This window comes from Pezoporus occidentalis, unplaced genomic scaffold, assembly GCF_034315485.1.
Source record: "Pezoporus occidentalis ecotype Australia unplaced genomic scaffold, CSIRO_AGI_Poc_V1 ctg149, whole genome shotgun sequence".
In the NCBI taxonomy this organism is placed as follows: domain Eukaryota; kingdom Metazoa; phylum Chordata; class Aves; order Psittaciformes; family Psittacidae; genus Pezoporus; species Pezoporus occidentalis.
The window spans coordinates 1,657,117-1,680,108 of record NW_026913305.1 but is presented as its reverse complement, the minus strand read 5'-3'; the positions used below and the strand labels follow the sequence as shown (position 1 = coordinate 1,680,108).

The 22,992-nt window shown below is 36.4% G+C and overlaps 1 protein-coding gene across 16 annotated transcripts in view; it reads left to right on the top strand.

Moving 5' to 3' along the window:
- The window catches only part of ERC2 (ELKS/RAB6-interacting/CAST family member 2), a 495,639-nt gene that overhangs the window by 259,714 nt on the left and 212,933 nt on the right, over nt 1–22,992 (top strand). For all 16 annotated transcript variants that reach the window (XR_009963211.1, XR_009963210.1, XR_009963207.1 and 13 more), the window contains one exon: nt 8,385–8,545. Coding sequence is in view for 3 of the 16 variants with exons in the window: in XM_062610712.1 (XP_062466696.1) it covers nt 8,385–8,545 (161 nt within the window). In the remaining 13 variants the exon portion in view is untranslated. The remainder of the gene's footprint in view (nt 1–8,384; nt 8,546–22,992) is intronic.

The following is a 22,992-nucleotide window of genomic DNA, read 5'->3' as shown; positions in this document are numbered from 1 at the left end:
GTGCAGAAATTCCTGCTGACAAATTCTGAGTCTATATTTTTGCTCCATCATGTGATCATTCCTAGCTTATCATGTGTTAATAATGGAGTCCAGTTGTCAGACATTTTGTTGTCCCCCTCAGGCCTCCCTGACTGTCCTATGGGCTATCCTATTCTGGACAGACTCATAAGCACGTCAGTTCTGTTCCTATTGACTGATCTCTTCCTGAAGTGACCCTCCAAAGCAGCATTGTTTTTTTTTGTCTTTATTTATTTATTTATTTTTAGTAAGAAAGATTTCCTTCTAAGAAACAGTTTTCCCCAGAAAAGTGCTGGAAATTACACAAAATTTGTAACCTTTATTTTTAGGGTTTAAGTGCAGCTTATTTGACCTATACAGAGCACATATTGGTAAACTTGTGCTGCTTATCTTCGTACCATGTCTGAAACAATTAACTTCGTCAACTGTTTGTAGTCCTGCTCCATATGTTCTGTACTTCCCTGGCTCTGGATAAATTTCAGTAAGGATGTAACTACCAATTGCTATACCAAGTATTAAAATCTTTCTTGATAAGAGTTATTTGCAAATGCGTGTGCCAGGGCTAGAATTTGGCTCTTTAACATACAGACATACATGACTTTTCTTAACGCTTTTTATGTAGCTGATATTGCATTATCTATTATAGGAGTTAATTTTAGGTTTTAAGCATGTAGCATGTCCATGGCACTGTGACTTTAGTGCCAAGGCAATGAAATACTGCATAAATAATTGTATAGGAAAAATGCTGTAGAATTAAGCAAGCAGGGAAGGATTATCTGCACTAAGAGCACAGTGCCGATGCATTTAGTACTCACGTGAACCCAGTGTTAAAAGTCACAATGCTAAAGATGGTATCAGACATCTTTGGTGCAGAAGCTATACCATGTCACCAGTTTCATGGATCTCTATTTATCTTGATGCTTATTAGTATTATTTAGCTTGCAGCAAAACTAGGTAGGAGGCTGTATTTTCTGAGATTTACCACATAAAACTATTCAGGTATTGTCATACAATAACATTTTCAGTTTAATAAATCTGACTTGCTATTTCACAATACATAAACACATTGTAGTGTGTGGACAAACTCTTACGTACATAAATTACCTGTTTGCAGTAAGACTTTGCATATACCATGTGAATCGCTGCTGCCTTTAGAAATATTCTAAGGGAGAACTTCTAACTTTAATATATTGGGATTATGGATTAAAAGCAGTGGGGAAGTAGCTTTGTGCTGTGTAACCTAACAAGTGTGTTAAGAATCAACTTTTGGCAAGAAAACTCCCAATTTGCCCTCTCTCCCTGAAGCTGACCTGGTGGATGAAATAGTAGATGTGTGTATGATTCTAGGCATGCCTTCTCCAAAGATCAACATTTGTACACACTTTAGTCACCTTTTATACGCAGTGCTATTGACATTAACCAGAGAGGCCAGTTTGACAGCGCTGTACTTTAACACCAGCTAAAGAGTTGCTCTGCTCTACTTGCATGGTTTATCTAAAAAGACTCAACACTGAAATCACACAGCGTAATTGTTTTCGGTCTGTAAGAGTTCTCTTCCAGATACAATATCCTGTAGGACAATTGAGTATCCTACTGAAATCAACATTTGTTCAATAGCTAATTCAATGACTATTTTTTTTTAATTATTCTGAAAACATTAGGCTGATCTCTGTAATTTATCAACATATTATATCTAAATGTGCTTTCATTTGCACAGCTATAAAACACCTTTAATGCTACTTTTGTAATTAGTTTTGCACAGTATCAGGAAAATTAGTGCAGAACTGAGGACACCAGGCATTTAAAGCAATCACAGACTTGTTAACATGAAGCTTAATGAAAAAGGAGAGACAACTAATAAGATATGTCAATGAAATAATTTTCAAACTAGATGAGAAAGTTAAAAAGATGCTGCTTTTTTTTTTTTTTGGTGAAAAGTGGAATTGCACAATTACTCAGGTGCTTGGTCTTGTTTTCATTGTAGTGTATGCCTGGATGACATTCAGTTAGAATTGAATGGGGCTGACCATGAGTTAGACCTTGTCAGCATGAACTTTACCTTGGACAAAGAACATAGTTGACTGATTCTTGCAACACTTTTAATACTGTTATCTTTGTTGATGTGGTCTGAAGTGTTGTTTCTAATTTATATGGCATTGCAAAATCAGAATTGATGTTAATTACTCCATCATATAATTGTATTTTGCTGCTAATGAAAAGGTTTTCTTTTGGCGCAAAACATTTCAGCTGCCTTTGCAAGGAGCATCTTTCTATTTTGCCCATCCTTTTCAGTTTTGCAGGAGTTCATGCTCACAATTTAACATTGGGGTTTTGTACAGTGCTTGCTAGTTGAAACTAATTGAGGATACTGTAACTGGAGGCCACTTGTGTTTCACAAGAGGCATAAATACTTTAAATCCTACTTTATGTAATAAAGTAATCTCAACAAGGCTTCAGATTTCAAATTATGGAGCATGGCATCTCATTTGATAATTGTGCTGTTGTGTTCCTATGGAGATGGCAAGCCATTTCATGAGGATTGCTATTTCAGTGCTACTGGTAATTGATGTTATACTACCACTGCATTGCTACTTGATATCACTGGGCCCTACTTGCCTAGTCTATTGTGATTTAAAAAAAAAACCAAAACACCCCCAAGTTGAAAATTAACCATTATCCTGGATTTTATAAATGTTCCACTTAATTTTCTGTGAAGTCCTTCACTTAGGATGTTTATTTGAATGCTTATATACGTTCTAGAGTGTGGTTACTTTTTTCTTCTCTGAGAATATCCAAAATTGTGAGAGACAACATGTGTCTGATTTTTTTGTTTGTAAAGGCTCAGGAATATCAGCCTCTATAACTGTACAGGTTTTGTTTGACCTGTTTCCGGGGTTTAAAAGCTGTGATGGAAGAAGTCAGAGGTGAGGAGTTTGGCTATGGATGACAAATGGGATGGGAAGAGAGTGGAGGGGGGAGTGACAACAAAGAGTTTATTTCAATGTCTTGCAAAGCTCAGTGTGACACTTTGCTAAGTGTGTTTGCTTGTGTGAAAAACACCTTTGTAGCGAAACTGTTTAGACAGTTGTACACTGGAGAAATTCCCATTGGAAACATAAAGAAACAGGGTATTTGAAATCATATTGCAGGACACTGTAGGCAGTTTTAGGAGCAGTAGGTCCACATGACTCGTGTTGGACCTCTTGTAAGTGTGTAATTGAATTAGTCATGAGATAGAGTGGTTCTCTGCATGGGCAGCAGCCACTGGTGCAGGATCCTGGGATGTCTGGCATTCGTCCTTCAGAGTGCAAAGCATAGGCAATCCATTAGTGTAAAAAGCTGAAGTCTCCAGCCTGTGAGTGCGAAGAGCTGGTAAGTGGATATTTGTGTGTACAAATCCAGGTTATTTTCTGTTTTTCCTCATCTCTGCGAATGTGTTGTCTATGTCCTTTTAGTCCAGTGACAGAATAAATAGTAAAGCCACTGAGAAATTTTAAGGATCATAATCTTTACTTTTTTTTTGCAATCTCATGCTTAATCATGGCAAAAAAAAATAGTTTTTATTAAATTAATCTTCACAGAACTGGAGATAACTGAAATTTACATAGTGTAACTTGGCAAAAAGAAAGAAAAAGAAAAGCATTTTCTTAGCAAATGGAAAAAACATCAAACCACCTCTGAAAACAACTGGATGGATTTTTACACTGACTGATGACTTATTGCTAAAATTCAGCTCATATAAACCTGAACTAGAAAAATGTAATTGTTAAAGTTGCTTTTTTTTTTTAATTTAAATTATCTGTAATGGTTAATATTCTTGTATTAAAGAAAAGTGAAGAATTGATTAGTAAATAGTAGAATTTATGTCCCTTTATTATGTACAGATCATAAGTGATCTGTGTGTACTAACAGAAGATAAGGTTTTAAATAAAAAAAAAGAGGGAGTTTTTGTATAGCTACTGATACTTGAAAAAGTCAGTTAGAGAGATCCAAAACTCTTATATTTATCACCAATATCACTGCTAAAATGAAGTGCCAACCCTTTAAGATAGTAATACTAATAATACTAACCTTGACTGCTGGCCACTTGCCAGCTCTTCGTCATCGTGCAGAAATATATTATACTTGACCTGAGAAAACATGCAGTTGTCCCTCCCCCTCCTTATTCCCACAAACTGGAACAGTATTATGTTAGCATGAGTTGTGCTGAGCCGAATCCAATCTGGAATTAAGAATGCTCCAGGGCATTTTTAATAAACTGTCATTCATTTGAACTCTAACCTTCTTTAATTTGCAGAATCTGGTAACGCAGATGTATACTACAGCCACATTCATTTCTTTTTCTTTTCTTATCTTGGTGTGAAACGCTGCTGATAGGACTTGAAAATGTGAGGCTGCAGAAGACGTATAAAGTGTTCATTTAAAATAGACTCAAAACTAAGGAAGAATTTTAAGAATATGCTGGGTTTCTGCCATTCTAAGATGTAAACTTAATTCTAGCAGTGATTTTAATAAAGTCCTTGAAGTGCTGGGGTCGGTTAGACTTTCTGAAAGTATATATATAAAAAAGGTTTCTATTAGAAAATCCAAAGGATAGAATGAGGCCGTTGTCTTTCAAAGTGGAAAAAAACCCCACCACTTAATAATGTACTGGGGGCATAGAGTGTGTAGTAGCAAAGAACTTTGTATTCAAAGAGGTTCTCAGAGTAAATTCTTTCAAAACATGAATCCTTATTAATTCTTTAGCTGCTATATAAATGGCAAAGGTTTTGATTAGAGGTATTTCCCCTAATAGAGATAACGGGGAGAAAATGAGCAGATCTCAGGCACCAAGTGTCTGCCGGGCTGGTCAGGAGCTGCCCGCGGCAGCTCGGGGACGTCACCTGCCTTCCCAGCAGGTGGCGCTGCAGGGCAGGAGCCGCGCTGGGGGCGGGCGCGGGCGCGGTGGGCCCTGGGGAGCCGCGCGTCCCCTCAGAGCGTGTTGTTGGTGAGCGGGGTTACCGTGAGAGCTGCCTGTGTGAATAAAGGCTGCATCTGTGGTAATTACATAGCGCAGGTGCTGCGGTTCGGCACGCAAACGGGTGTATGAGCACAGGTAACAGGGTCATGAAGACAAACTTCATCTTGACCCTTTGTAATGCTCAGAAGAGTATGTGCTCCTAAATGCAGCAAAAGGGAGCTAAAATCTGTCACTAGTACTACTGGATTTATTCCCATTTCTTACAGTAAGGCTGAGAGGTAATAAAATTACATTAGCCCTTCATTCCTTTCAGCTATCATTTTAATTCTAATACCAAAGATGAGAACATGTGCTTACATTAAGAATTTGGTGTATGTTTACAACGTTCCCTTCCACCCCGACTTTTCTATCTAGATAATACTGCCTTCAGTGTTTTAAGTTCATTTTCCATTGTAATGTATCTTCTACAGCTGTATAATAAACATGCAAAGATGATTGTGTGTGCACCTTCAGCATTCACACATTCACATTGGATAGCAGTTGATTTATAGAAAAACTCAGTTCCTTCTGCACATGCCTGTATGTGTGAATCCTGCTGTAGGTGCGGATGAGACGGTTAACTAGGAAAACATACAACTCTGAACTTGGGTCATGTTCAAAAAGTGAAGGAAGAACTAGCTGGCAAATACTGGGTTGAAAGTGTAAATGGAAGTGTAACTTTCAAGTCTACACGTGTTAACGATTTGTGGTTTGAGAAAGTTTTCATATTTAAATTTTTAAAGGTTTTTTTCTCTCTCCTTTAAACTTTGATCTCTTTTGTCTGGTAACACAAGAGTATGTTATTAATATACATTAACAAATCCACAGCTTTGTTTTCCACAAGTTTTTAATTCCCTGAAATGTTTTAAAATATAACTGATGTGATACATCAGAACTTACGGTGAGTATTCAGCCAGTCAGCAGGCTGGATACTAAATTCAGCTGAACCTATAGGAATTCAATGATACTAAAGATATGGAAGTGCTGTTATTCTGCCTTCCTGCATTCTCATCTGCCAAACAAATCTGTAAGTGCAGAGTGACTGGGTGTTTAAAGATGCTGTCTCAAAGCAAGAGTCTTTATGAATGAATGATTTCTCAGTCTTGAAAACTTACTACTGTTTCCATTAATGTATGTATCCTGGAGTTAACCAGCAGGCTGGAGGCTCAGCAGCAACTACAAGCAGTTTTTAAAAAACGCAAGGATGAGCCTGAGAAATAACCCAAGAAAACGGGTAGAAATGTCATATTATGGCTTAGTTGTTGAGCTTTGTCCTTGTTGGAGACAGCACGGGTTTGTATTCTTGTGCTAAAACAGAAAATGAAGGCTCTTGTGTTATATTAGAAATTCAGTATATTTTTAAAGAAATTTGATCTCTCTCTGTATGCATTTTTGGGGGCTTTTTTTTTTTTTTAAAATACCCCCCCCCCCCTTTAAATGCAAATCCAGCTTTTTTATTTCTTTATTTTCCTCAAGTATATTTTCTCTTTGCTGCTTCTACTGTGAAAGTTCACTAGATAGTCCTTTTACAAAAATATCTAAAGCCTTCATCTTTCATGGTTTGTTGTAGTGGAATTTTGCACCTGCACCAACTCTATTGCATCATTTTCACTCCTTGCTCTTTCATTTGTATCGGTATTACGCTGGTTTTACTTTCTGGGTGGAAGGTTGAGCATCAGTAGTTTCAATGCTATTGGTAATTCTGATCCTGCATTCATGAAATACAGCTTCTTATATACGAAGGGTATCAGATGTGTTCTTACATTCCATTTATCTTATGAGAATATAAAGATGCAGATGCAGCTGGTGTAGAAGAGGTAAGTAATCAGTATATAATTTTCAAACAGGGTGTGAGTACTCATAATTTGATGACGACTGCATTATTAATTTTGCTGTATTGAACCTGTTATATAGGAGGCAATGTGTTTTCAAACTGAAGCAAAAATAATGTGGTTTGTAAACACTGATTGCATGCCAGTAGGATTTAGATAATAAGAAACAAAAATTTGCATGAAATTTGGAGCAAACATTTTCCTTGTAGCCATGCTGATATTCACTGATAGCCACAGTAGAATATTTTTAGACTTTTCAATACGCCAGCAAAAGTGAACACTTTTAAATGGCTTGCATGACATGAACAACTGGAATATATCCTCTTTTCCATTACATTTCATTCACATATTCTTCCTGAAGTGTTCACTAATTTATAAGATGTTACTATTTGGACAAAAGAGGTGAGAAAGAAGATACAGGAAATAGAACATCCATTATTTGAATCATTATATCGCATAAAAAAACAAAGTGCATCTGTTGCTCACTTGCAGCTCTTAATGTAAACTGTATCATTTGAATAAGGGAAAATCGTGCTGGTGTTCTGGTTACCAGGGACTATTTATGACTCTCTACTTCTGTGACTATAATGGTTCATCCCACAAGTAAATTGTATGCTGCCAGACAGGTGTCATTATGTAGTCTCCATTCTTTAGTGCATTCTCTAAAGAATGTGATGGACCATATTGTACACTTTTCTTTTTCTTCTGAATTCTGTTTTCTGAAAAGATGGAGGTTTGCTGAATTCCTGGAGTTAAGCCATTTATTCTATGTCCAACTGACATTTACTAGTGCTAATTAAAGAGTGGGATTACCCACACTTTCCTACATTTCAGAGTTCAGAGATTCTCACACTTGTAATGAGGAAAATAACTCAGTTATTACTAGAGCAGTAACAAACATTTAAAGTTCGGAATCCTAGAATAATTGGGGTTAGAAGGGACCACTAGAGGCAATGCGGTTGAAACCCCTACTTCAAACAGGAGTAACTTTGAAGTTGGATCTGATTCTCGAGGCTTCATTCAGTCAAGATCTGATAGCCAAAGACTGGAGAGCCTACAGCTTCCATGGGCAACCTGTTCTGCACAGAAGGGTGTGTGTTTTTTTGATGAAAATACATTGATCGCCATGACCAGTTTTATATTAAAAGAAATACCTATATCTGCTTCTAGAATTTCTGAAATTGCTGTTATGCTGAGTTACCACTACCCTGGATTTAAATAATATAAATGGTGTAGAAAATATTTGTAAGCTGTGTCTGTATGTGGCAGTGGCCCAGGTTAAATGGATTTCTGGTGATCTGTATTCTGTTTTGTATGAATGCTGCTTGTTACTCAGTGGATTCATGGGAACATTATGATTTTTTGGTATTTAAAGGACTACTTCAATTTTAAAACGGTTAAGACAGGAATAGATTTGAATAGCTTCTTTACCATAGTTCCTTTTATGTAGTTTTGTTTAGGTTTTTTTCCCCATATCTATATAGAGTTAAGACTCATTGTAAAGAATATGGAGCTTAAAAAGTTCTCTCTCTTAGGTAGAAGAGCTGATGAATGCACTGGAAAAGACTAGACAAGAATTAGATTCTACCAAAGCACGTCTTGCCTCAACACAGCAGTCTTTAGCTGAAAAAGAAGCACATCTGGCTAACCTGAGAATAGAGCGAAGAAAACAGCTTGAAGAAATTTTAGAAATGAAGTAAGTACATTGATATATCTGATTTCTAGAAAAATTAAAATTACTGCTTTTTTGCTATGAGAAGTTTTTTTTTTTTTCCTGGGTTTGTTTGTTTTGTTTTGTTCTATTATATATTTTTCTGAATCTAAGGACTTCTAGTTGTCTTGAGTGTTAAGTTCATATAGAAAGTCTTCATTTTAGAAGTACTAAACAATTGATGAGAAGAAATTTTTGAAAGCTTTCCTTTGTTACATGCAAACAAAATACCAGCACAATATGATTTCCTTGAGAAATTGAGAGTCTAAAGCCCCATCTACAGTGGGAATTCTGTGTTGGAATTTCTGTTAGTATCAAACTCATGTAAAGAGTTCATTAACTTCATGTGGATGGTGCAAAGTTTATTGCATTGAATTTGTTAAAAAATCCCCAAACCACCAAAAACCTATTTGCATACACAAAGTACAGAACAAAAAAGGAGGGTAGACCTATAATTTAAATCTAACCTCCTACCCACAATAAAGGTAAATATCTGTAATTATGGGATCTTAAAGCTCTGACATGATCATTAAAACCTGCAAAAAAGAGTGAACCTGTTGTGACTTGGCTAGGCTGGTGGGGAGTTAACATTCAACAAAGAAAATTCACAGTTGTAATTTTGAAACTGTTTTATTGAGGGAGGGAAGAATAAACCCCAAGCACTTAAGCTGTATATAACTTCAGTTAAATTGTAGATATTTCTTAATATAAAAGGAAGTTAAATAATCAGAAAAAATGGTTTTAATAATGTTGCTGTAAATAAGACAGATTGGAAATGGAAACATATATGTACTAGAATTTTATAAAGGTAGGCTTTAAGAATGGCTGCCATGTAATATGGTTGCAGAATACTGTCATGTAAGCACAGATGTTTCCAGTGAAAACAAAAGAACTTCTGCTTTGACTTTAATGAGGTCTATATCTTTAAAAAAAAAATAAATAGGAGCACATATGAATTAGAGTAGCATGTGGCATTACCTTCTAAAATAGATACTTTTTTTTTTACATTTTCTGATTTTCTTTTATATGTACATATTAATACACCTGTGGTGCTCATTGCCAGTATATTTCATGGAGTCATCTTTTCTGTATAATGCTTTGGTTTGTTTCTTTGAGTGCATACTTGTTTCTTCTCCAAATGGTAAGATTTGGTTTTCATTTTTGATTATAATTGCCAATTATTGATCAACATAGGGGAAAAAGAAGCAGTATCCTTAATTCTCTTCCTGTGATTTTTTTTTGCTTGGGTACACAGAACCCCACAGAAAAGCCGTGAAAGGCATATATCTTCAGTCAGAGAAGGGATTTTTGACAAAAAATAGTGAAGTTTGACTTTTGATAAAAGCTGTTCCATTTTATGAATAAAGGGTGATGCTACTATGGTGAAAGACCCCAGTATCAGTGGTCCAAGATAGAAACAGTTTGAAATTTTTAATGAGATATATACTGTGCTTTTACAGTATAAACTTTTAAAGTAAAATAGTAAAAATTAGAAGAAAATTTTAAATTAGGATATAAAATTGAAATTAGTAAAGATTTCTAGTTAAATGTATGTTGGTTTATGGGGGGGGTGTTTTGGTTCTTTTTGTTTTATGTATTTTATTTTTTTTTGGGGGGGGGGTGGTGTGTTGGATTTTTTTATGGTTTGGTTTTGTTTGGTTTTTTGCTTTTACTTTTCTGGAACACCTTTTCTGTGAAGACAGGCTGAGAGAGCTAGGCTTGTTCAGCCTGGAGAAGAGCAGGCTCTGGAGAGAACTTAAGAGTACCCTTCCAGTACCTCAAGGGGCTGATAAGAATTCTAGAGGAGGGCTTTTTACAAGGGCATCTTATGACAGGACAAGGGGGAATTGCTTTAAACTGACAAAAAGGAGATTTAGATTAGACATTAGGGAGAAGTTCTTTTTCCCCTGTGGTGTGGTGGGGTGCTGGCACAGGCTGCCCAGAGTAGTTGTGGGTACCCCATCCCTGGCAGTGTTCAAGACCAGCTTGGATGGGGCTTGGAGCAACCTGGTCTAGTGAAAGGTGCCCCTGCTCATGGCAGAGGTGCTGGAACTGGATGAGCTTTAATGTCCGTAACCCAAACCATGCTGTGATTCTCTGATTCTAGTAATAAATGTCTTTTAGAAATAAATTTGGGTATTTCATTGCAATAGTTTAATTTCTGAAATTGCTCACTGAAATAGGTGTATGACAAACAAACTTTATAAAACTGCTGCATTACCACAGAATGTACTAAATATGGCATTACATTTAATTTTTTCTCATGAATAAAGCATTCTCAAAACCAGATTGCAGAAGCAAGGCCCAGATGTCCATGGACAAAATAATGATAATTCTGTGCTGTAGTAATATACTAAAAGAATGTGTCTTGGCTATTTTAAGATAATTTATTAATTGGCAGCATTGACTGTAACTTCTATTTATCATTTTTAAAATTTAATGTTGCGTGATTACAGTTTTTGGCTGCTAGCTCTCAGTTAAATAGGCATGTACTGTGTGTTTAAGAACATTCATGATGATTTCCTATGCTTATATTATGTTCAAGTTCCAAACATAACTCTGCATTCTAGGCCCATCTGGCTGACATTGCGAAGATCCATCTTAATATACTGGCTACAATCAGTTGTCAGTTTTAGATAACTTCTTCAGTTGTCATTACATGTTCCTGTATACATCCAGTTATTTAAGGAAGTTTAGAGTAAAAATGCATAGAAGTTGGACCTTGTTCATTATCTGGTTGGTCTTTTTGAACTGGAAACTAGAGAAGTGCCCATTAAATGAAAGGTAGTTTGATGGAAGGAGATAAGCATCAAGTTATTCTTAACTTAATGCCAACGTGAAAAAAATAAGAGCTATTATAAAGAATTCCAAAGATTTAAATCTGGAAAATGATTTTCATTTGCGTATGACTTTCTAAATATGTGTTTGTTTTGTTTTTTTTTTTCCAAAATGTCTATTAAAAATATTACTGTATCAGTTCTGGAGGAAATATTTTTGTTATGGTTATATTATTTTAGCAGTGCACACATAACTCATACTGACATTAATGGAAGTTACGCATACATGTTAACAGTAAAATGCAGCATGTGTTCAAATCCATCATTTTGGCTAATTGTCTTAATGCTTTGAGCTCTTTATATCTCTGAGAACAACAACCAAAAAAAATCAATGCACTTTTTATTCTTTAATAAGTGCTAGTTTTAAAAATGTCTGTATTGCGCAGTGTGACAAAATGTTGATGTTTTACGAAATTTATTTATCATCCATAGAAATGTTTCAGTTGGCCTGAACTTAAAAATTGGTAGTTAAAAATATATGTCAGGGCTACTTTTTCCAGACATTGTTTTTGTTTCTGCGAGTGCACAGGAAGGAGCACAGCTTACTGAGACCTTCACAAGGTTTGCCTAGAAAAGCTTATTCATTTTGTAACATGAAGAGCTTGAGGGTAGGAGAAGTTTCTGTGCTGTGATGTGGTGGAGGTTTTTTCAGATGTTTCAGAAATGTCATATTTGTGGAGCATACTTTTATGACCACAAGCCGTCCACAATGCTTTCATACAGATGTCTTTTCCTTCCAAAACTCATAAACCTGCTTGTAACAAAATTAGATAGCTGTATAGATAGATAAATGGCTATTTATATAATATTAAAATTGCTGCATATACATATGTGAAATAAATGCCTATCTTTGTGGAAAGTGGATTTTACTCTGTGGGATAGATGACCTCTTTAGAAATGGTCGAATTTATTTTCCCTTTGAAAGGTACGAAGTTTGACCTGGAGAGCCAATAGTCATAAAAGAAAGTCTAATGGCATGTGAGGGAAAAGATATAAAAATTATTATCACCCTTTTTGTTAGTTCAACTTGTAAATTTTATACATGTAATCTTCAAGCTGCAACCGCTGAAGTTAAAAACAAAACACTAAAACCACCATCTCCCCTAAACGCCCCCAAACTGTCTTATCAAAACTTAGGGTTTTCTTGGTTAAAAGTCCTTAAATTAACTTACTGTGGTGTTTACTCTCCTTAGAAATATATTTAAATACAAGATTCTTTAAAAATAAAAGTATTTGACTGTGGTTTTGCATTAATTTGATGATCTTTCAGTGACTTAGTTACCTGTCACAAGCTCTGTACTTAGAAATGGGTGACCGTAAGATTAATCCCCAGACAGAATGAACTTCATGTTTTGACTTGAAGATCTGTGAATTCTTAATTTTTGAGATCCAGCTATTAATTACTGTTTCCTTCAGCAGTCAGCTCAGTACACTCAGTGCTCTGAAGCTTTCAATGTATCCTGAAGGAAATTCTTGCCAAGAGTTTGAAAGGCAATTTCCTTACCTTTGATAGAGTTCATGCCATCACCTGTGGGTATTGCTAAATCAGTTTTGTTGGAAGTGACTTTTCCCTGAAATTTACTACAAATTTCCAGAAGAATATATATTTTCCCTTATGTGGAATAAATCAGATTACTTCAGTAACGAAGCATTAAAGATCTCCTAATAAAATAACCAGCTACCAGTCCTTTCATTCAATAACAAAAATAGAACGTTGCTCTGCTGTCCAAAAAACAAAGTCTTTTAAAATTAGATTTTGCAGTAAATGCTGTTACAGTGACAGTATAATATTAAGCATCGTTTCCTTTGTTTAAGAACATCTACCATTTTTTTTCACTGAAAATAATAAATGAATTTTGCTTATCTCTGTTTTTCAGTATGTTTACTTTACTCATTTAACAGCACCTGTATATAGTCAAGGATGAAATATTTGTGGGAAGAAAGGGATAAAGTGTTTTTTTTTACCAAGCAGTGTGTCCCAGCAGCTGCCACGCTGCAGAAGTGCTGAGCACATACTGCACTTACGCCTTCTACGTTAGTGGTACACTTGTATTTGCCGCTAGATGCCAGCCTCGGGTGCAAGACCATGGTCTGGGTCTGCTTGGTTCCACAGAGAATAAATAAGAAGCTTCATAGTGTAAGCTGGAAGCTTGTCCTCTTGCAGCAGAGAGAATGTGTCTTGTCTTACTGGTGCCCTCCTTCCTTTTAATGCAGGAAATTCAAGTACAGATAGCATACAAATGGCTTCAAGTGGACTTTTGAGGATATTGTAGGGATGAAAAGAGTCTTTGAATGGATTTGGAAGTCAGGGATCACAGCCTAAAGGGGAAGACTATGTAAGATGTAATACTAGAGAGTCAGAGTTTGTAGGGAAGTCAAAATGCTTTATGAAGTACTAGTGGCAGAAGTATAAGAAAGTTTACCATTCATCTGGTTCTGCAGACATACCCCTTTTTTCCATCTATAAATTTTACTGAAGTAGAAGTTGGGGATTTCACATCTGTGTAGCAGCTCAGCAGGAGCTGCAGCTCTGACAAGGGCTGTTGGATGTCTAGAGAATCTAGACATGTTTCCAGCACCTGGACAAATCAGCTCATGTCCCTGCCTTACATTCTCCTATTACTAATTCCATCTATCACCATCTCAGAAACATCACCTCCCTTCTGGGGAGGGAAAGGGAGAGCAACTGAACGTATTTTCCTTTATTTATATCCGGAATACTCCACCCCAATAGGATAGTGATTTCTTCCTCATCACTGTGGGTACAGCCATGGTCAAAAGTGCATCTGAAATCTCTGTGACTAGTAAATCCAGTGCACCTGGAACATTTCAGAGTAATTATGTATGCAACACACCTGTTCAGTGCACACACAGGCCAGAAGCATGACACTCATTGATTAGGAAAATCCCTGATGAAATTGTAGGTACTTTACTTGTAGTCATGAAGTTGATTTCCTTTCTGGGGTTCTTTCATGCAGCAGCAAGGATGAGGAAAGCAATATAGGAAGGTAGGAGAAACTGTCAGGGTGATCTAAGTTGAGAACTACTCTTTGAAATTCCTTGGAACTCAGTCTTTAAAGCCACTTAAAATCATAGCTTCCCTGCAGACACTGTCTGCTTTCTGTGTTACAGGGAGGCAGTTCTTTCCCCCGGCCCCTTCTTTTCAGAAAGGAAAGCAAGAAAAGAGATAACTGTTTATCCTGCCTACACTGGAAACTGAGGTGTTTAAGTAAAAGGTGTGGACAAAGATGCTTAGTTTATGTTTGTTTTTTTTTTTTAAACAATAGTATATTCTAAAAAGAGCCAGCACCTGCTTTGGAGATAGTGCTAGGCTAAGTAATAGTGGATACATGACACTAAAAGATTCTCTTCGAAGTTTAAGCAAATACACTGGGGTCAGATTTGTTAGACTATTAATAAGGTATTATTTTGAAAGTAGAATTTTAAAATACTGTTTTTTCTACTTTGTTAGCGCTAATGCAGCCTATTTTTTGAGAAAAAAATGCTATAATAATTTGTCCCGCGTGGTTTCTTAAACATATTTTTCGATAACAGTGTACATAGCTGTGGAAAAAGGATAATTTTCAGAAAGCAGTTTTACTATTTTTTAAAATTTTACTAGAGGGATTATTTTGACTTGTTTCAGCTGTGGTAATGTATACTATAAACATGCTCAGTGAATGGATAGCAAGTTGATTGTCTCAAATATTGTACCATTTCAAATGTAGAACACTGGACTGTTTTTTAGTAACCTGTGGACTGCTTCTATTTAATTGTAGGATTCATGCTGAGAGTGTAGAGAGTCATATCCCAAGTTAAATACAAACAAAACAGCAGGATGTTGATACAACTGTGACTTCCATAGGAAGTAGTTAGAATGGTAATGTGGTCTCCTTCTAACTTGGGTGGAAAGTCTCTTGTGACTGCTTTTGCCCCACAGACCTGTAACACAGCATGCCTTGACTAACATTTTTGACACCAACTTGCAAACACCATAAAGATTAGAGAAACCCAAATGAAGGCTTTGTTCTCTGGAACAGAAGCTTTCTTGACTAAAATGAAAAGATGTTTTTCTTTTGTAAACAACGGAGGGGCACAAAGCAATAAAATGTTTCTCTCTGTGAGAACAGAATGAGTGAACTGTTTACTTGGCAAAGCATTTCTTTTATTTAAAGGTGTATGACTGCCACCAAGTTCCTGTTCACTTGAGAGTCTTACATGTTCAGGCTAAATGATAGTATACTTTGATTTTATTTTATGTGATTCATGATGTTTGAAATTTCATCAGCAGGGGAATAAAGTGTGCCATTTCTTTTTTGTTCTTGTTAAGGGTTGTAATTTACTTTCAAAACAGATTGTCACCTGCTGCTGGAGGTCAGTAAGATCAGTTCAGGATTGCTCCAGAATGTGATACAAGAGGTTGTATTTTGCCTGCTTTTATATGAGTATCCAAGGAAAGGAAGCTGGAGTCTCTCCCATGTTGCCTGTCCCCTTTAGAAAGTGGGAGGTGCAGCAGCAACCTTTAAAAAGTGTTTCCCTCCCAGGAAGGCAGTGTCTTCCTCTCTGTTACGGAATAGCAGTAGTGCTTGTTATGTCACAGGAGCGTTGTCTGAAGGTCAACCAGAAAGAGTTCTGTGTATTCCAGACAACACATATTCTGGTTATAATAAGTAAGCATACTTATCTAGAAAATGGGTCTGTCTTCTAACCAGCTGGTTTTCTTCATTTCATAAGTATTTTGGCGTAATTATCATGTGTGTTTCCATGAGTTGTGTTCTCAAGAAACTAGAAATTTTAGGCTTTTGACTTTCTAGTTGTAAGAATGTTCCATATGCTTTGAGGCGTCAGAAAGGGACTTTGATGGTAGTTGCCACTCTGCATCCTAGTAGTGCACTTTTTCTGATTTTGTTGTCATTATTGTCTTTAGACATTCAGGTACCTTGCCTCAGTAGAAGACTAGCAGTCAGTGCTCAAGCAAACATTTTATGTTGGAAATTCCACAATACTTCTTAGGGGTTTTATTTGTCAAGTGCTTTCCCTGGAACCTGAATGGTAGAGAGATCAAGGGGATCCCGCAGCTGCTTTATGAGGGAGAGACTTAAAAGACTTTTCACTCTGGGGAGGGGAAGGCAGGGGGAGGATATGTTTGAAGTTTGCAGAATCTCAAAGGAAGGCATAAACTGAAGGTAGAATTGTTGTTTGCCAGATCTCCCAGCATGAGGAATATCAGGCACATGTTGAAGTTAATCAGTGATCGATTCGAAAAGGAGAGAAATGTTGGTTTATGGATTGGTTGGTTGGTGACCTTCTGAAACTCGCAGAAGGCAGAGTGGCATCAGCTGGTTCAAAAAGGGATTAGACAAATTCATGGACAAGAGGTCCATAAATGGCTGCTTTTTTATACTCTGCCTGTTGTTCTTGAACTGTGTTCCTAAAAATTATTTTCTCTCTGAGGTATTAGCTCTTTCCTCTCAAGTTGCTCCCTTGCACTGAAGCACACACAGGGAATGATCAGGTGATTTTTAATTTTATTTTTTCTATTTTGAGAACCAGTTACATTAAATAAACTAATAGCACTCTGGAAGGTTTAAATGCTGTGCTTTGAATAGCCTTTTGCATCTTCTGTTGCCCTATAGTGTATAAGTGGATTTACAAGAGGATAGAAGGGACAAAAGGATTATTTTAAAGTGCAGGTTATAAGAGTGAGATATGATGGTAACATGACATTCTCTAGTGATTGAACCACTTAGAAGACAAGCAGGATTAAAGGTGCTTCAGGTTTACAGGTATATCAAGCTGCTTGAAGGACTTTGAGATGCAGAGTATCCTACTCTTTTGTAATTCAAAAGTTAAGAAATTAAAAGAAAGAAAAGGTAAAGAAGCAATGGCAACTGAAAATCATTACATTTTCTTCTCTGTTTCCATTTTTTGTTCTTTTAAACTGACCTCTTTAAAATGCTTTTCTGTCTTCTAATTTCTAAATGTGTTATGGTTTAAAATACACCAGTTTAATCTGTGATTTATCTTGATTGATACAGCTTCCTGAGAAGTTTAGCAATTTTTCATTTTTTAGATCAAGAAGTTATATGCTCTCTATTCAGTATTAAATGCACTTTGTGTGGTTTCTATTGCACAACTAATTTTTTTAACGTACGAAAACATAAGCAATAAAATAATTTTACCAGAAGAATAATATTGGTTAAAGAAATGTACTCTGTAATTACTGATCCTGATAAAGCTGTAAGTGCTTTTATTAGCTAAAAAATTAGTTATGATAAAAATGATGAAGTAAGATGGCATTTGTGTTGCAGTTCATCTGGCATGGGAATGTGAAGGCCTCCACCTCTGATAATATACTCAAAAGAACAAGTGGCTCAAACGACAGAAAGGAAGGAGTAGGAGGCTGAAAGTAAAAAAAGAAAGAAAAAGTTAGGCTTCTGTTTCATGGATTTTTTTTAAAGCTGACTGAATTACGCCCTTGTCTGCTGAAACCTCTCAGTGTAATTCCCATTGACCTAGGGCAGCACTGATCAGCTCCAGGCTCCCATATTCCTAACCTCAGCCAACTGAATATGATTCTAGCAGATGTTTCTGCATTTTAGATCTCAAAATATGATGGGTCAGGTTTTTTTTCCTTTTTCCAGTGGCAAATCTTACATACTTGAGACCCAGGACATGCAATTCAATGGTAGGAATTATGAGCTGAGGGTCTCCCCAGTGGGATAATGCTGAACTTAATTTAAACTCAGATCTTTGAAAATGGAGAACCAAAAAAATTTAATGGTTTGGATCACTTAAAGTAAATTACTGGGTTATTGTTTACTATTGTATAAAAATACAAAGCTTGCTTAGAAATGTATATGATGTTTTCTATTAAAAGGAAAAGGTCTTAAAAAGTTAGGAGAGAACAGAGTCAGAAGCAAACAGGAACAACTTTCTCAGTGCAAGAAGAGAAAGGTTTGGTCAGCTTTCTCTGCCTCTCCATTACTCCTTAGGTGCTACGAAGTAAATCCATTGCTGTCTTCTTCCTGTGCTTCCTCATTTCTTCCCCTTCCCACGCCCCCAGTGAAATAATTACTACTCTGTGTGCTGTGGCAGTATAAATATAAGTTCCTATTGCATTGTTTCCTCTGATTAAGTTCTTGTGTGTGTAATAAGGAGCAAGATGTGATCGAAGTCTTGCTCTCTCATGTCTGAGAGCGTTTGTTAATGCTTTCTAATGTGCATTCTCTCATGCTTTGTAAGGTGTGAGCGTGTGAAGCAGCCTTTCTGACTGTAAGGGCATAAGGAAGATTTTCTCTTTAACTGATACAATGACGTGTTAGAATTTATTGTCATAGAAGCCTGTATTTCTATCGTGAAATGAATCAAAATGTTTCTGTCCTTTGGGGAGGGGAACACACTCATATTTTAAATACAAAAGAACTTAACACTGCTTGTTCTGGTGGTGTTTATGCCCTCCCACTGCACTGTGTATAGGTTGCTATTTAGAGCATAAGACTGATCAATACTTTATTAACACAGTGCCAGCCATAATAGGCTCCCATCCTTCATTGGCCGTCATTATAATAAACAAGGTAATAATAAAACCATGTATTGTTATCACTGTTAACACTGTGTAAATGACGTGAGCATCGAAATACTGTAGTAAATAGCAAATTCTTCAAATATACTTGATAAAATATGGCAGAGCACACAGAAGTGTGCTTAGGGCACTGAATTTCTAACAAATAACACCTCTCCTTTCAATGCTGTGCTGCTGATCATAACAGATAATGATTTATGTGATGACAGTGGAAATTAGGATGAGTTCATCACAGTTTGCTCTGCTTGTGAACAAACTTGGCTATGTCCACAATGTTGTGCAATGTACCAGGGTATCTTAGCAAAACCTTTGTAAAAGAAGGTACATAGTTTAAGAAGGTACATTATGTAAGTCTGTGCTACGTCTTATAGTCAAGCTGTTGTGTTCAGGATAAACATCACCTTAAAAGGACACCTTGGTTTGCTTCCTTAGGTTGAAGTGGCTTCAACTGGATAGATAAACTTTTCAAGGTGGAACAAAAGCTTTGTGACAGTGCAAACTTGTGCAGGATATTTTTAGTGGAAAGCTTTTTTCAGTAATTGGTATATAGAAATGTTGCATTTGTAGAGGAGTTTGTATAATCCCAATAGGAATACTATGCTTATTACACAGCATTTAAAAATATAAAAAATATAAAATATATAAAGTGAAGGACTTTGTATTTTTTTTTTTCCTAGTATTTAACAGTGAATTTCTGAAAACCCATCCAGTTTTAGTTTTGTAAATATGTAGATACTAAGGGGGGAACTGTGATTTACTGGCTTAGATTACAGATGTAAAAATACTTTTTTGTGGTTAAACTCTTCCCTGTTTCTAACCACTCCTACCTCAAAACATGTAGTTTATCTTCATTGCGTCCAACTCTGACCAAAATTAGGCCACACAGGTCTCTGATGATCACTATATTGCTAAAATGATTCTAGTTAGTAGGGATTCTTGTTTTTTGCTTCTCAACAAATGCATCTTGTACTCTTTGAAGACTAGTTTATAGCATTCTCATCTTCTAAGTGGGAGGGAAAATGTAGATTGGTCTAACAGAGACAGTCAGTACTATGTTCTTTTGTTTTTCAGTCCCCCCTGAGCTTTCTTTATGGTGAGGAAACAGAGATAGGTACTGAGGAGAAAATGTTAAAAGTATACCAGGTAGGATAGGTAGGTCATCTCTGTGCAACACAGGATCAAAGCTAACCTAGATACTTTCAAATCCTGATGTTACGTGGGTTGTGAATATAAGTTATTGAATGAAATTCTAATTCCTCTTAGATCTACATCCATAAGAATGCTGTTTTATATCCTGCCTTGTTTCTGCAGGCTGTAAGACATTTGGATAAAACGCAGTCAGGTATGAGCATCAAACCTTATTGTATTAATCAGTGAGCAGTAGTGAAGGGACTTCCTGGTAGTTATGTTCAGCTGCCTGCATGCTATTGCAAGCTGTGTCCCAGAGACTGGTAAGGAAGGAGTGATGTGGTTAAGAGGAAGACCAGTCTGATCTTTTAATCCACCTCAGTCTAAAACCTCCAAAATATGGAATTTTCTCATCACTATTTAGAGTTTACTGGTTTTGATATGAGTATTTTTGAGAGCTGGACAACCTCATACAGGTCTTGTGTGATTATCTTGAGAAACTCTTTTTAGTTTTCTGTGTGGTCTGTAAACCAAAGGTAAGTAATTTGTGTCTGTGAGACTTCGAGCAGGAGCTGATGTTGTGGCTTGTGTGAAATTCAGTAGCAGAAGAGTAGAGATTATTACAAAACAGCTAAAGAACAGGAGTCCAAGAAGTGTAGTAGGTAGTCATCTGACATCGAGCAGCCTGATATTCTCTTAACAGAGTGGAAAATACTCTGACATTGATGAGCTTAAAGACTTTTCACCTATTGAAACATATTTACACTTTCAGCATGAATAAAAGAAACTTGACTGCTTTCCAGTTTTGTTTCGAGAGCCCATTACCCTCCTCTCCTACCTGGATTATTTTGTCAACAACTGCAAGAAAACTGGTGAAATGAAAACAGAGCCTTTTATGAGTTTTGTGGCTGTGCATGCATGTGTACCACCCAGTTACCCACAGCCACCCCTCCTGTCAGATCCCTCTTAAAATACTACAAGGATCCAATCAGGATGAAAATTGCCTACAGTGTTTTCCCAGTTGTATTAAGAACTAGATTTTAGGTTTTTTTTTTTCCTCTCGGAAAGATCTCCCTTCAACACTTCAAAACTATGATGTCTTGTTTAGTCTAATATAGGTTTTTGTTAGTATCTAGCCTAAAAATGAATCTAATTAACAGATGAGCTTAGGAAATCCCTGCTGTAATTTGGCAGCTAAATGAATGGGGGATATCAGTATATGACAAGCAACTTCCACTTAAGGCTAATGTAACTATTACCTCATTAGAAGTGCAACTTTACACTCTTCAAATAAAACCTTTATTGAATTTAAAATATGTATTTGACAAAGGACTAGCCGAACTTCCTTGAAATTATGCTGCCGTTATTGGTACTGACTAGCTTTATAAATGTTTATCTTAATTATGTTTTATTGTGATTAAAAAAGATTGCAGATACTCTGCCATTTCTGTAAAGTGAGCTGTTGGAGCTTTTTTTGTTAAAGATGGGGGTAGGGTACAAAGAATAGTCCAGCTACAGAGAGGAGGCCCCTCACAGGCCATATGAATCCACTTACATGTAAATTGCTTGTCTATATGAATTAAGGTGAAGGTTATGAAAGAACTGCATTTCTGTGTTTATTGTAGGATTTTTGACAGTCTCTTTCCTCTTTCAAGTAAATTTGGCTTAAGTCCACAGTCAGTACAGTTTTAAGTAAACTCCTCTTTTGTTACATTAACAAGGTTATAACATCACTGAGGCAGATTTCCAGCTGCATGAATTGAGGCCTAAGCATGCAGACTGAGGGGATAATTAAAACCTTAGGGTGGGTGAGTTAAACTACCAACTAAAATTGGATAAAAGGCTAATTGTCCATAGCAACATAATACATGCTTCTAAATACCTGTGAAATAAAGATAAATACTTGTGGTCTTTTCATTTCTTTTTGAATGCTCATATTCAGACTATATTTTAGGGCAAACAAATATCAAGAGTAAGTAAATACAAACCCAAATAATTATTTCCCAGGTATTGTATTTTAGTTATTAATTGAAAAAAACAGAATTATTTTGAAAACTTCAGTGTTTTTCTGACTTTCTTTACAATATAGGAAGCATTTTGTGTAGGAAGCCTGAGCCTCACTGCGTGATACGGTGTGTCAGGATGGACTGGTTGGTGCTTTGTCAAAATTTGTCATATCTCTTTTTCCTTCCTCCTTCCTCCTTTTTCTCATTATTAAGAGTGGAGTTACATACCTTTGATGACCTTCAAGAAGATGACATAGAGTCAGGCAAGATGATACATTACCACAAAGTTAAAAAAACAAAATGGGTTGTAATGGCAGCTTGTACTGAACTAAATGAATTGTGAAGGCCCATTTGTTATTCATTAGGAGAAGCAGAGCAGATTACTGTTCTGCCTTCATAGGGAGCCTTTAAACTTAAGGTCATTTTACACTAGTACCCTTGTGGCACGGACAGCATTTAATACATTTTTAACAGCTTTTACATTTCCATGGTTTGCAGCAGTGCTGGTTGAATCATTTCTGTAATGAAGGTGTTTTAAAGTAGTTTAGAATTACTTTGGGGGAAAAAACAGGAAAAAAAAGAAATAATTGGGTTGATGAAGTGACTTTATATACTAAAGAGCTAGGCATGTAGAACGTACTGCTATAAAGTAATGCATGCTGATTCCCACTGCTACAGAAGTACATCCCTGGGGAACTGTGGGGGCTGTGGGGGTTTTTGTATGTGTTTTGTTCCTTTTATTTTTTGAACATAAATAGAACTGTACTTGATTTTTCTCAGTGCTCATTCCTTTGAGGAAGGAAGGTCTGAGGAGACCATTTAAGAATGCTTTTTTGAGCTGTTTCTGGGTTGCTCAGGCATCTGATGGAGAACATT